This window comes from Boleophthalmus pectinirostris, unplaced genomic scaffold (assembly GCF_026225935.1).
Source record: "Boleophthalmus pectinirostris isolate CB_2022bp ecotype Guang Dong unplaced genomic scaffold, ASM2622593v1 HiC_scaffold_13, whole genome shotgun sequence".
Classification (NCBI taxonomy): Eukaryota; Metazoa; Chordata; class Actinopteri; order Gobiiformes; family Gobiidae; genus Boleophthalmus; species Boleophthalmus pectinirostris.
This window is the reverse complement of record NW_026571036.1, coordinates 1,685,727-1,701,440: the sequence shown is the minus strand read 5'-3', so window position 1 is coordinate 1,701,440 and position 15,714 is coordinate 1,685,727. Positions and strand designations below refer to the sequence as shown.

The following is a 15,714-nucleotide window of genomic DNA, read 5'->3' as shown; positions in this document are numbered from 1 at the left end:
GTGTGTTTGTTTCATTTCTAAAGTTTTTGAGGCATTTGTGAAACATAAAACAAGACAAGCAAGAACAAAAACACAGATTTTATTTTCTCATTTTAATATTTTAATTAAGGGAACTGGAATTTTAATTTCAGGAAGTGCAGTCAAACAAGACTAAACACACAAAGTTTAAAAACAATACAACAAAGAACAGATGAACAAACATGGATGGAAAGAAAAACATCTTAACGTGTCATTTAACACTTGTATTTTTGACACTACACATCGGCCAACTCCACAGTCTGGAGTCTCTGAAGCCTGATCTCCAGCTTCTTGAGTCTGACTTTAGGTTCACTTGATCCGGCCTCAGCAGCTCTTTCTCCTTTCCCCACAGACCCCAAATCCTTCCCTCTTTCTTCAGTCGTCTGGTTCGTCTCCTGTGTGCGTTCGGTAGTGACTGGACAGTTCCTGGGATGTTCTGAAGAACTTTTCACACTGGTCACACTCGTATAGTCTGTGCCAGAAGTGAAGTCTCATGTGTCTATTGAGATGGGACGATCGAGAGAAAGTTTTCTCACACTGGTCACATCTGTGTGGTTTTACCCCTGTGTGGATTGTCTTATGATTATGGAGGGTACCAGAGTCTCTAAATTTGATCCCACACTGGTCACACTTGTACGGTTTCGCTCCAGTGTGAATTCTCATATGTGATTCTAGGTTTCCTGACTGTGAAAATGTCTTCTCACAAAAATCACATCTGTATGGTTTTACCCCTGTGTGGATTCTCATATGTTGATGGAGGCCACTAGAGGCTCTAAATTGGATCCCACACTGGTCACACTCGTACGGATTCTCTCCAGTGTGGATTCTCATATGTGATTTTAGGTGGTGTGACTGTGAAAATGTCTTCTCACAAACATCACATTCAAATGGCTTCTCTGATGTGTGGATTCTCATATGTCGATGGAGGGTACTAGAGTCTCTAAATTGGATCCCACACTGGTCACACTCGTACGGATTCTCTCCTGTGTGGATTCTCATATGTCGTTTTAGGTGGCTTGACTGTGAAAATGTCTTCTCACAAACATCACATTCAAATGGTTTCTCTCCTGTGTGGACTCTCATATGTCGATGTAGATGTTTAGAGTCTTTGAATCCCGTCCCACATTGGTCACACTCGTACGGTTTCTCTCCAGTGTGGACTCTCATATGTGATTCTAGGTTGCGTGAACGTGAAAATGTCTTCTCACAAACATCACATTTGTATGGTTTCTCTCCAGTGTGGATTCTCATATGTGATTTTAGGTTGCCCGACAGTGAAAATGTCTTCTCACAAACATCACATCTGTGTGGTTTTACGCCTGTGTGGATTCTCATATGGATATGGAGGTAATTTAAGTCTCTAAATTTCTTCCCACACTGGTCACACTTGTATGGTTTCTCTCCAGTGTGGACTCTCATATGTCGTTTTACGTGGCTTGACCGTGAAAATGTCTTCTCACAAATGTCACATTGAAATAGCTTCTCTCCTGTGTGAACTCTCATGTGTTGATGGAGATGATCTGATTGTTTGAATCCCGTCCCACACTGGTCACACTCGTACGGTCTTTCCTCTGTGTGAGTTCTGTAATGTACTTTAAGTTTGGAAGCATTTGGCCACACTTTTCCACACTGGTCACATGTGAAGGTCATTCTGTTGGTGGATCTTGTAGCTCTGCATCAGAACAAAGGAAAGAAAGTGTCAAGTAAAATCACTTTTTAAACTGTTCAAATAAAGTAACTGTAACTAAATGCACATAAAATCACACATAGTAAATCATATGTAAGAATGAGTGTGTTTTCATGCACATCAGTGTCCCGGTTATGTCAGGATTCAGGATACTGTGTTTACATGCGCGCGGAGAAACCGGGACACTCATGTCCCTGTGACATGATCAAATGGAGTATCCCGGTTTCTTCACATAATCTTACAAATGCTCTAATGCAAAAATGAACTTAAATCAATTTAATAAACCAGGAAAAGAGGAAGCAGAGGAAGTTCGGGAGGTTTAACCAGCGGTACGATATCCCACAATCCACTGCACACATCAAACCCAACAGATTCTTCATTAAATCTTCTGCATAAATAAACTCAACTTTACAACATCTAAACCATAAACACTATAGACACATCAGCCCGTTTGATCAGATCATTCAACTTTGATCACATTTGTTTACGTTTTACAGAAACGAAACTTAAAACCGCAGGGCTAATTAGCATAAACTGTTAGCGCTGATAAAAACAACTCGCTCCTTGTGCCGCTGATGCGATTCAGCTTCTGTGGGACTAAAGGACACGACTCAGTGGATTATGTGTGTTCTTTTTGTGACAGAGGAGGTGATAATGATGGTGAGTCTGTTCAGTGTGTATATCGTAGGAGATAGTTCATGTTTTAGCTTTTCAGAGATCAGACGAGTGCAGATTTTACATGTGCAGGTTTAACACGCAGCTCTTTATTTTACTCATTTCACTCATGTATGATCACTTTATTTATGTTTGTCCCTTTATTTATGTCTGTCACTTTATTTATGTTTGTCACTTTATTTATGTTTTTCACTTTATTTATGTTTTTCACTTTATTTATGTTTTTCACTTTATTTATGTTTGTCCCTTTATTTATGTTTGTCACTTTATTTATGTTTGTCACTTTATTTATGTTTGTCCCTTTATTTATGTTTGTCACTTTATTTATGTCGGTCACTTTATTTATGTTTGTCCCTTTATTTATGTTTTTCCCTTTATTTATGTTTATCACTTTATTTATGTTTGTCCCTTTATTTATGTTTGGTCACTTTATTTATGTCGGTCACTTTATGACAATATTTGAAACAAAACAATCTTCACTGTGTTCGCCTGTACAACACCAGCGGGAGTTAAGTAGCGAGTCTTATTTTGACGTCTTTTTCTTTACACATTTTTCTGTTTCTCTCTATCGTCTTTTTCTCTCTTTTCGCGGCTACTATATTTCTCTCACTCTGTTTACTTCCGGGGCAAGGTAAAAGGTCACATAACTTAAAAGGTAAATATTTCACAAATAAATATAAAATGAATAACTGTGGTGTTCTGACACATCTTAAATATTTGAACAAATAAAATAATAATTTTCTCACTTATTACCATGAAAACAAATCCACTGACATTATCAGCAGCTCCACAGGTTTTGAACAAAAGAAAAACCAAGAGGCTGTGGCTGCAGACACATGGGGAAAGTGGAGCTCCACTCTAGACCGGAAACACGTGACCTCCACCGAAGACGTCATCTCTACTTTTATGGAGAACTATGGGGCGACGAAACGATTTATTTTGACCGCAAATAAATGTTTATTAAATAAGATTGTTTTTACGTTATGGAATTTGTTCGCACATATAAACACGGAGCAAAACGACCATCTGGAAGACGGAGAAACATGTGAGTAACACACTTTTAACTTTAGGAAGTCATTACTGAAGGCTGGATCAAGTGGTGAAGTTTCTTGAGTGCATCACATGTGCATATTAAACATTGAATTTATATATTTGTTTGACTATTACACATTGAGTTATTTAACCACTGAAATCTTCTGTATGTTTAAATGTACCACTATGTGAAACATGTTTGCTTTTAAAGTAATCCTTTGCAGATATAGGTTGTGTCCTTTTAAGGAAATTCATTGCAGAGCAGCGACTGTGGAGATGGTTCAGCCTGGTGTGAAACTAAACAAACGGGTGATTTACATTTGGCTGCTGTCAACTCCCTAAACCTAAAGGAATGCAGAGATACTCCAGAGAAGATTCAAGGCGTTACCTGTTCAACATATTATTTGCATATTCATATGGATGTCTATAAAATCTGATTTGAGGTATTCAGAGGCGTCCAGATTTGCCTGATTTAAGACCTGTGTAGCCGTAGGCGTCAGGGGTAACGATCTGACCCAGAGCTCTGGATTAGAATTGTATTGTTTAGGGAATAAATTCTTTTTGATTTTAATCCATCGATTCCAGTGGTTATTTTTAAGAGAACACGCTGAATGGATTTTTGAGGAAACCTAACAGGGAGTAACAGATTACATGTACCAGAGTAATCAGAGTACAAATGATGAGTAACTGTATTCAGTTACAGTTACTGTTTCAGTCAGTGGTAATTGGATTACAGTTACTTTGTTCAAATAAGTGGATTACACAGCAGTATTTTCCTGTTTTCACATTTTGGGCTAAATCCCCCCCCCCCCACACACACACACACACACACACACACACTTTTTTTTTTTTTTCTGTAATTCTTCTCATTGCCGGACACTAAACCAGGTCTAAACCAGGACTAAACCAGGACTAAACCAGGTCTAAACCAGGACTAAACCAGGTCTAAACCAGGACTAAACCAGGACTAAACCAGGACTAAACCAGGTCTAAACCAGGTCTAAACCAGGACTAAACCAGGTCTAAACCAGGTCTAAACAGACAAAACTTCTTCTGTTACGATTTCCTCGTCTTTGTTTCTCTGCAGCAAATCAAGTATCCAAAGTATTCAGATTACATTACTCACCTAAAATAATTTAATATATTATGTTACAAACTACATTTTGGTGTATGTAATCTGTAATCTGTAATGTGTAGGGGATTACATTTTAAAAGTGACCTTCCCAACACTGTCTGTTAGTCAGACATAACAAGTGAAAAACATGTCGTATAACCATGTCAAGGCCGTTGTGTGACGCTTAACAATAAAAGGGCTGTGGGGTGTCGTCTCTGGCTTGTTAGGGTTTAGGGTTTAGGGAGTCTTTGGGTTAATTCCCTGACAACTCCACATGAATCAACAAAAACATGGTTTATAGACATTTCCAGAGCCATAAACGGGACGTGCGAGCGGCGTTAACACATCGTTTATAACAGTTAAAGATCCAGGGTCCTGCCTTGTAGAATGAAACGTCCCCGTGCGTCTCACCTCCAGGTCCAGTGTGAGTCGGGTCGGTGAGGACTCGTCTGAAGCTCTACAGTCTTACAGGGAGGTCAGATCTTAAAAGGTACTCACCAAAAGGAAGTCGTCTTTTTGTTGAAATCAGGAGAACTTCACACAACTTGGAAATGTTTCTGTGCTCATTTGATGAAGCCTTTTCGTCCTCTTCTTAGTGATGGTCATTTGAAGCCGAGGCACAGAGGCTTGTACCGAGTAAAAGGGGGCGTGTCCAGTGAAGCCCCGATTCGAGGTTTGGGTCAGATGACCAAAAACCACGTGACCGTCATAGAGTGAAGCGTCACTTCCGCCCGGTCACTGTAGTGTCTGTGTCCCATTTCATTTTTATGTCATGCAGCCTTCAAATGCAGCCCTAAAACCGGCCTCGTTTCCATGGAGATGGGGCCGCGAACGGAGGACACATCCGGGTATCCTTCGCAGCCTTCAGTATCCCAGCATGCACCGCGCGGCGGCAGTCACATGTTTGAAAACACGGAGCGAAAAGCCCGTCCCGAGAAAAACATGTGAAAAACACTTTTAACTTTAGGAAATCATTACTAACGCAACTGTAAACGTAAAATATGACCATAAGTCCCACAAAACTGTCAAATAAGTTTGTTTTTAACTGCGTGAATCGCGGAATTTTGAGCTAAAGTTTGCCTAGTAATGTGCAGCTAATGCGATGAAAAATCCGCTCAAACTTTCATATTTGGACACATTTCCATCAAACACTCATCATGTTTTTACTGTTAGGGGAAAAGAAGCTCACGGAGTGATTTAAAGAAGCTACGAAGAGAAAACTCCACACGACACACACCGCACGAGGACACGGCACACACCGCACGAGGACACGACACACTGCACGAGGACACGACACACACAACACACACGACTGCACGAGGACACGACACACTGCACGAGGACACGACACACACTGCACGAGGACACGACACACACTGCACGAGGACACGACACACTGCACGAGAACACGACACCACACACACTGCACGAGGACATGACACACTGTACGAGAACACGACACACACTGCACGAGGACACGACACACTGCACGAGGACACGACACACACTGCACGAGGACACGGCACACACTGCACGAGGACACGACACACTGTACGAGGACACGACACACACTGTACGAGGACACGACACACACTGTACGAGGACACGGCACACACTGCATGAGGACACGGCACACACTGCACGAGGACACGACACACACTGCACGAGGACACGACACACACTGCACGAGGACACGACACACACTGCACGAGGACACGAGGACACACACACTGCACACACTGCACGAGGACACGACACACACTGCACGAGGACACGACACACTGTACGAGGACACGACACACTGTACGAGGACACGGCACACACTGCATGAGGACACGGCACACACTGCACGAGGACACGACACACACTGCACGAGGACACGGCACACACACACGCACGAGGACACGACGACACACACACGCACACACGACACGAGGACACGACACACACTGCACGAGGACACGACACACTGTACGAGGACACGACACACTGTACGAGGACACGGCACACACCGCACGAGGACACACACACACTGCACACTGCACGAGGACACGACACACACTGCAAGAGGACACGACACACAGTACGAGGACACGGCACACTGTACACAACACGCACCCACCACATGCAATACACACACCACATACACACACATAATACACATACAACACATACAACAAACACAACATATACAACACACACCATTCAGTAATCAGACTTCGTTGACCAAAACATTTCTCCCAAACTCATTTTTACTCATTCAAAGTTCAACACTTTGATTTCACTTTCATCTTTTAACTTGGGTCTTGGTTACAAAATTTAAGATGTTGTGGAAATTGTGCGTGATAAAAAGGAGCCGACAACTTCTCACATTTCAGACACAAAAAATCGTGTGTCGCTTTATTAAATCTACTCACAACTGCAGTGAAACGGCTAATAACGGTAAACAGAACAGCGCGCCTCAAATGTCAACGGGTCCGCGACTATACTGTATAGAGAGCACAAACCTAAAAACCTGAAAACTGAACATAGGTAAACATGTAACTAATGTGTCTCTAGTTAGCGGTGAATTATGTATGCAAACATGTATGTTAAAGGCACTACAATGTTTTTAAATGATTTGATAATAAAACAAAATCAAATCCTCTTCAGAAAGCTTTTCGGCGATGCTGAGTTTTATGAAAGTGTCAGACTTGTGCGTCCACAGAAACATGGTGACCTCAGAGAAAGAGACGTCCTCGGCGTTTGCAGATACACCTGAAAAACTCATGCCTGAATTTTGGGACGAAATGCAAAAAGTGGATCACACTGAACTAAAACACCAAACGTCCTCTTTGGGAAACATGGCTGTAAGAGAAAACAAACCAGAGCAAAACCTAACGCAGCGCTTTGAACAAATGGCCCTTGTGACGAGTTTAGAATTAAAACAAACAAGCGGCATCAGGAAACAGAAACTTTAACTGAGCTACAGAAACCATCTCCAAACAACAACAGAAGCAAACAGTATAAAACAACAATCAAATATAAACAACAAAGAAAAACATCTTAACGTGTCATTTAACACTTGTATTTTTGACACTACACATCGGCCAACTCCACAGTCTGGAGTCTCTGAAGCCTGATCTCCAGCTTCTTGAGTCTGACTTTAGGCTCACTTGATCCGGCCTCAGCAGCTCTTTCTCCTTTCCCCACAGACCCCAAATCCTTCCCTCTTTCTTCAGTCGTCTGGTTCGTCTCCTGTGTGCGTTCGGTAGTGACTGGACAGTTCCTGGGATGTTCTGAAGAACTTTTCACACTGGTCACACTCGTATAGTCTGTGCCAGAAGTGAAGTCTCATGTGTGTATTGAGACTGGATGATTGAGAGAAAGTTTTCTCACACTGGTCACATCTGTATGGTTTTACCCCTGTGTGGACTCTCATATGTTGATAGAGGCCACTAGAGTCTCTAAATTGGATCCCACACTGGTCACACTCGTACGGTTTCTCTCCAGTGTGGACTCTCATATGTGATTTTAGGGATTCTGACAGTGAAAATGTCTTCTCACAAACGTCACATCTGTGTGGTTTTACCCCTGTGTGGACTCTCATATGTTGATGGAGGGCACTATACTGTCTAAATTGGATCCCACACTGGTCACATCTGTATGGTTTCTTTCCAGTGTGGACTCTCATATGTATTTTTAGGCTGTTTGATCATGAAAATGTCTTCTCACAAACGTCACATTCAAATGGTTTCTCTCCAGTGTGGACTCTCATATGTCAATAGAGACCACTAGATTGTCTAAATTGGATCCCACACTGGTCACACTCGTATGGTTTCTCTCCAGTGTGGATTCTCATATGTGATTTTAGGTGGCCTGACAGTGAAAATGTCTTCTCACAAACATCACATCTGTATGGTTTTACCCCTGTGTGGATTCTCATATGTTTATGGAGGCCACTAGAGTTTCTAAATTTGATCCCACACTGGTCACACTCATACGGTTTCTCTCCAGTGTGGACTCTCATATGTGATTTTAGGTGCCTGACAGTGAAAATGTCTTCTCACAAACATCACATCTGTGTGGTTTTACCCCTGTGTGGATTCTCATATGGATATGGAGGAAATTTAAGTCTCTAAATTTCTTCCCACACTGGTCACACTTGTATGGTTTCTCTCCAGTGTGGACTCTCATATGTCGTTTTATGTGGCTTGACCGTGAAAATGTCTTCTCACAAACGTCACATTCAAATGGCTTCTCTCCTGTGTGAACTCTCATGTGTTGATGGAGATGATCTGATTGTTTGAATCCCGTCCCACACTGGTCACACTCGTACGGTCTTTCCCCTGTGTGAGTTCTGTAGTGTTTTTTCAGTTCCGAAGCATTTGGCCAACACTTTTCCACACTGGTCACATGTGAAGGTCATTCTGTTGGTGGATCTTGTAGCTCTGCATCAGAACAAAGGAAAGAAAGTGTCAAGTAAAATCACTTTTTAAACTGTTCAAATAAAGTAACTGTAACTAAATACACATAAAATCACACATAGTAAATCATATGTAAGAATGAGTGTGTTTTCATGCACATCAGTGTCCCGGTTATGTCAGGATTCGGGATACTGTGTTTACATGCGCGTGGAGAAACCGGGACACTCATGTCCCTGTGACATGATCAAATGGAGTATCCCGGTTTCTTCACATAATCTTACAAATGCTCTAATGCAAAAATGAACTTAAATCAATTTAATAAACCAGGAAAAGAGGAAGCAGAGGAAGTTCGGGAGGTTTAACCAGCGGTACGATATCCCACAATCCACTGCACACATCAAACCCAACAGATTCTTCATTAAATCTTCTGCATAAATAAACTCAACTTTACAACATCTAAACCATAAACACTATAGACACATCAGCCCGTTTGATCAGATCATTCAACTTTGATCACATTTGTTTACGTTTTACAGAAACGAAACTTAAAACCGCAGGGCTAATTAGCATAAACTGTTAGCGCTGATAAAAACAACTCGCTCCTTGTGCCACTGATGCGATTCAGCTTCTGTGGGACTAAAGGACACGACTCAGTGGATTATGTGTGTTCTTTTTGTGACAGAGGAGGTGATAATGATGGTGAGTCTGTTCAGTGTGTATATCGTAGGAGATAGTTCATGTTTTAGCTTTTCAGAGAGTCTCCAACAGAGACATTGAACAAGTTTGTTGCTCTGAATTCTAATCCACATGTTGAGTGGATCTGATAAATGTAACACACGTGAAGACAGAAGCCAGGGCTTTGGTGGAACAGAGACACTTTAATTCTGTAAGGACAGAAAAAGTCATGAGTGACCGTGAACAACAGTTTACACTGAACTGTGCTGCTTCTGCTCTATGACCACACACACTAATACTTTAGTCATTACACTGTTATTTCCAATATTATCTGTTACAGGTTGTAGCTCCCCTGGTTTTCTTCGCAAAAAAGGACTTCATGCTCCGTACTGATGATCATGTGTCAGTATTTATTCTTAGTCATCTTCAACTCCATCAACACATTGAAACACCGTGAAAACTAAAATAAAGACGGACACAGAAAAGGCTTAGGTTTACATAAAAACCTTTAAATGAATGCAGAACTGAAAACAATATTTACCGTCTTTGTGTGTGTGTGTGTATAGTGTGTGTGTGTATAGTGTGTGTGTGTGTGTGTGTGTGTATAGTGTGTGTGTGTGTGTGTGTATAGTGTGTGTGTGTGTGTATAGTGTGTGTGTGTGTGTGTGTGTGTGTAATGGGTTTGATGTTTGACTATTCACATTATGATAAAGTATTTACACAAATTCCTTTGATTGTTTAATAAACCATCTTTTCTCTTTTCTCTTTCTTTATAAACTGACTTAAATACTTTCCTGGTATAAATGTAATCCCTTATCAATTTAAAAATACTTTATTCATAATTAAGAATCTCATCACAGTTTTTGAATCTTGAAGGTCATTTAGTCTATTTTAGATGTATCCCACACATAAAGACGTTTTGTTCTGCAAAAGTTAAACATAAGTTTTCGTTTTTAGCCATAAGATTTGAATGATTAGAATAAGTTGGTGTGAAATGTGGACAGTTTGTTTACCCGTGCGTCATCTGCGTGGTGTCACATTTCAGCTACGACGAGGGCTGCAGCCTTCACAGCCTTCGAAAGCTGCCGCCCTTGAATTGGGACACGGCTAATATGAATAAAAAATAAACAATCAAAATAAAAAGTCTCTAGTAGATGTGACGTGTATCCGGTGGAGGTCACGTGTTTCCGGTCTGGAGTGGAGCTCCACTTTCCCCGTGTGTCTCCCACAAACGTGTTTTCATGTTCTGCTCTAGTCAGTCTCTTGTATCAGCACAACTTGAAATACAAATGATAGAGGCACACGACAGTGAACTACTGTTATAGAATGTTTGTGTTATGAGACATTCAGTCATTTAAAGTATTCATCTATGTTTAATCATTGTACATTATAAGATGATCAAAATTGCTTTGTGTCTTGTTCAAACTGTATGTAACTATAGAACATCAGCTGACATCTGTTGGCACATTTGTTCTGACACGGGCCCCGGAGAAGCTGAGAAGGAACTGTTTGTGACCCGGAATAATGAAATTGAGTGTGTAATCAGGTGCAGTGTCAGCTGTAGTCTGTTAGCAGTGTTGGGGAGTAACAGATTACATGTACCAGAGTAATCAGAGTACAAATGATGAGTAACTGTATTCAGTTACATTTACTGTTTCAGTGAGTGGTAATTGGATTACAGTTACTTTGTTCAAATAAATGGATTACACAGCAGTATTTTCCTGTTTTCACATTTTGGGCTAAACCCCCCACACACTTTTTCTTTTTTTTTCTGTAATTCTACTCATTGCTGGTGGTTGCTGCTACATCTTAACGTGTCATTTAACACTTGTATTTTTGACACTACACATTGGCCAACTCCACAGTCTGGAGTCTCTGAAGCCTGATCTCCAGCTTCTTGAGTCTGACTTTAGGTTCACTTGATCCGGCCTCAGCAGCTCTTTCTCCTTTCCCCACAGACCCCAAATCCTTCCCTCTTTCTTCACATTCGTCTGGTTCGTCTCCTGTGTGCGTTCGGTAGTGACTGGACAGTTCCTGGGATGTTCTGAAGAACTTTTCACACTGGTCACACTCGTATAGTCTGTGCCAGAAGTGAAGTCTCATGTGTGTATTGAGACTGGATGATTGAGAGAAAGTTTTCTCACACTGGTCACATCTGTATGGTTTCTCTCCAGTGTGGACTCTCATATGTGATTTTAGGTGGCCTGACTGTGAAAATGTCTTCTCACAAACATCACATCTGTATGGTTTCTCTCCAGTGTGGACTCTCATATGTGATTTTAGGTTGTTTGACAGTGAAAATGTCTTCTCACAAACCTCACATCTGTATGGTTTTACCCCTGTGTGGATTCTCATATGATGATGGAGGCCACTAGAGTCTTTAAATTTCTTCCCACACTGGTCACACTCGTACGGTTTCTCTCCAGTGTGGACTCTCATATGTGATTCTAGGTGGCTTGACAGTGAAAATGTCTTCTCACAAACATCACATTGAAATGGTTTCTCTCCAGTGTGGACTCTCATATGTTGTTTTAGGTGGCTTGACTGTGAAAATTTCTTCTCACAAACATCACATTCAAATGGCTTCTCTGATGTGTGGATTCTCATATGTCGATGGAGGGTACTAGAGTCTCTAAATTGGATCCCACACTGGTCACACTTGTATGGTTTCTCTCCAGTGTGGATTCTCATATGTGATTTTAGGCTGTTTGACTGTGAAAATGTCTTCTTACAAACGTCACATTCAAATGGTTTCTCTCCAGTGTGGACTCTCATATGTGATTTTAGGTGGCTTGACAGTGAAAATGTCTTCTCACAAACATCACATTCAAATGTCTTCTCTCCTGTGTGGATTCTCATATGTCGATGGAGCTCACCAGATTGTTTGAATCCTGTCCCACACTGGTCACACTCATACGGTCTTTCCTCTGTGTGAGTTCTGTAATGTACTTTAAGTCTGGAAGCATTTGGCCACACTTTTCCACACTGGTCACATGTGAAGGTCATTCTGTTGGTGGATCTTGTAGCTCTGCATCAGAACAAAGTAAAGAAAGTGTCAAGTAAAATCACTTTTTAAACTGTTCCAATAAAGTAACTGTAACTAAATACACATAAAATCACACATAGTAAATCATATGTAAGAATGAGTGTGTTTTCATGCACATCAGTGTCCCGGTTATGTCAGGATTCAGGATACTGTGTTTACATGCGCGCGGAGAAACCGGGACACTCATGTCCCTGTGACATGATCAAATGGAGTATCCCGGTTTCTTCACATAATCTTACAAATGCTCTAATGCAAAAATGAACTTAAATCAATTTAATAAACCAGGAAAAGAGGAAGCAGAGGAAGTTCGGGAGGTTTAACCAGCGGTACGATATCCCACAATCCACTGCACACATCAAACCCAACAGATTCTTCATTAAATCTTCTGCATAAATAAACTCAACTTTACAACATCTAAACCATAAACACTATAGACACATCAGCCCGTTTGATCAGATCATTCAACTTTGATCACATTTGTTTACGTTTTACAGAAACTAAACTTAAAACCGCAGGGCTAATTAGCATAGTGACAGAGGAGGTGATAATGATGGTGAGTCTGTTCATTACATGTGAGTAACACGCTTTTAACTTTAGGAAGTCATTACTGAAGGCTGGATCAAGTGGTGAAGTTTCTTGAGTGCATCACATGTGCATATTACACATTGAATTTATATATTTGTTTGAATATTACACATTGAGTTATTTAACCACTGAAATCTTCTGTATGTTTAAATGTACCACTATGTGAAACATGTTTGCTTTTAAAGTAATCCTTTGCAGATATAGGTTGTGTCCTTTTAAGGAAATTCATTGCAGAGCAGCGACTGTGGAGATGGTTCAGCCTGGTGTGAAACTAAACAAACGGGTGATTTACATTTGGCTGCTGTCAACTCCCTAAACCTAAAGGAATGCAGAGATACTCCAGAGAAGATTCAAGGCGTTACCTGTTCAACATATTATTTGCATATTCATATGGATGTCTATAAAATCTGATTTGAGGTATTCAGAGGCGTCCAGATTTGCCTGATTTAAGACCTGTGTAGCCGTAGGCGTCAGGGGTAACGATCTGACCCAGAGCTCTGGATTAGAATTGTATTGTTTAGGGAATAAATTCTTTTTGATTTTAATCCATCGATTCCAGTGGTTATTTTTAAGAGAACACGCTGAATGGATTTTTGAGGAAACCTAACAGGGAGTAACAGATTACATGTACCAGAGTAATCAGAGTACAAATGATGAGTAACTGTATTCAGTTACAGTTACTGTTTCAGTGAGTGGTAATTGGATTACAGTTACTTTGTTCAAATAAGTGGATTACACAGCAGTATTTTCCTGTTTTCACATTTTGGGCTATAACCCCCCCCCCCACACACACACACACACACACACACACACTTTTTTTTTTTTTTTTTTAACGTAATTCTACTCATTGCAGGACACTAAACCAGGACTAAACCAGGTCTAAACCAGGACTAAACCAGGACTAAACCAGGACTAAACCAGGTCTAAACCAGGTCTAAACCAGGTCTAAACCAGGACTAACCAGGACTAAACCAGTCTAAACCAGGTCTAAACCAGGACTAAACCAGGTCTAAACCAGGACTAAACCAGGTCTAAACCAGGACTAAACCAGGTCTAAACCAGGACTAAACCAGGACTAAACCAGGACTAAACCAGGTCTAAACCAGGACTAAACCAGGTCTAAACCAGGACTAAACCAGGTCTAAACAGACAAAACTTCTTCTGTATTCAGATTACATTACTCACCTAAAATAATTTAATATATTATGTTACAAACTACATTTTGGTGTATGTAATCTGTAATCTGTAATGTGTAGGGGATTACATTTTAAAAGTGACCTTCCCAACACTGTCTGTTAGTCAGACATAACAAGTGAAAAACATGTCGTATAACCATGTCAAGGCCGTTGTGTGACGCTTAACAATAAAAGGGCTGTGGGGTGTCGTCTCTGGCTTGTTAGGGTTTAGGGTTTAGGGAGTCTTTGGGTTAATTCCCTGACAACTCCACATGAATCAACAAAAACATGGTTTATAGACATTTCCAGAGCCATAAACGGGACGTGCGAGCGGCGTTAACACATCGTTTATAACAGTTAAAGATCCAGGGTCCTGCCTTGTAGAATGAAACGTCCCCGTGCGTCTCACCTCCAGGTCCAGTGTGAGTCGGGTCGGTGAGGACTCGTCTGAAGCTCTACAGTCTTACAGGGAGGTCAGATCTTAAAAGGTACTCACCAAAAGGAAGTCGTCTTTTTGTTGAAATCAGGAGAACTTCACACAACTTGGAAATGTTTCTGTGCTCATTTGATGAAGCCTTTTCGTCCTCTTCTTAGTGATGGTCATTTGAAGCCGAGGCACAGAGGCTTGTACCGAGTAAAAGGGGGCGTGTCCAGTGAAGCCCCGATTCGAGGTTTGGGTCAGATGACCAAAAACCACGTGACCGGCATAAAGTGAAGCGTCACTTCCGCCCGGTCACTGTGTTACGTGAACACGCACACTTTATAGACTACTGCTTTTTTTTTTTATTCACTTTGACTTTATTCTAACTTTCACCTGCTAAAAGAAGCTTTTTTATTTATAGAGCATTTTGGTTTTACTACCAGAACATGTCCGTGTAACCTACGTATTTTCTTGTGTTAGTTTTTTTCACTGAATATGACGTACAGTCAGTTCAACATTCTTTCAGCTCTAAAATTATATTTGTGTCATTTAAGCAAATTTCATGGATCATGTCACAGCTGAAGTGGATCAGAGACTGAATCAGAAGAAGCAAGAAGCACTGGGACAGTTTATAGTCGTGTTGATTGTCTGTGTGTTTGTGGATAGTGCTTAAAATAAATACTTGATGCAGAAGAAAGACTGAACCAGGACTAAACCAAGACTGAATAAGCACCGCTGGTGGAGGTTTGAAGAGCAGTTTATTGAAGCAGCGTGATAAAAATATACAAAGTTCACAAGATGATTCAGACCAAAACCCAAACATGCCTCAGGGTCAAAAGTACTGCGAAAAGTACTGCGAATAGTACTGCGAATAGTACTG

General features: G+C 41.0%; 1 protein-coding gene and 1 pseudogene across 1 annotated transcript; both read right to left on the bottom strand.

The window, feature by feature from the left end:
* LOC129407622 (zinc finger protein 271-like) overlaps positions 1 to 5,219 on the bottom strand; it is a 12,039-nt pseudogene extending 6,820 nt beyond the window's left edge.
* A 2,247-nt stretch (positions 5,220 to 7,466) lies between these two features.
* LOC129407621 (zinc finger protein 845-like) lies at positions 7,467 to 15,094 on the bottom strand. The gene is given in 4 exon segments (XM_055149177.1): positions 7,467 to 8,560; positions 8,644 to 8,870; positions 11,711 to 12,635; positions 14,910 to 15,094. Coding segments are annotated over 3 exon segments (1,947 nt in total). The 5' UTR covers positions 12,614 to 12,635; positions 14,910 to 15,094; the 3' UTR covers positions 7,467 to 7,743.
* Positions 15,095 to 15,714: the final 620 nt, after the last annotated feature.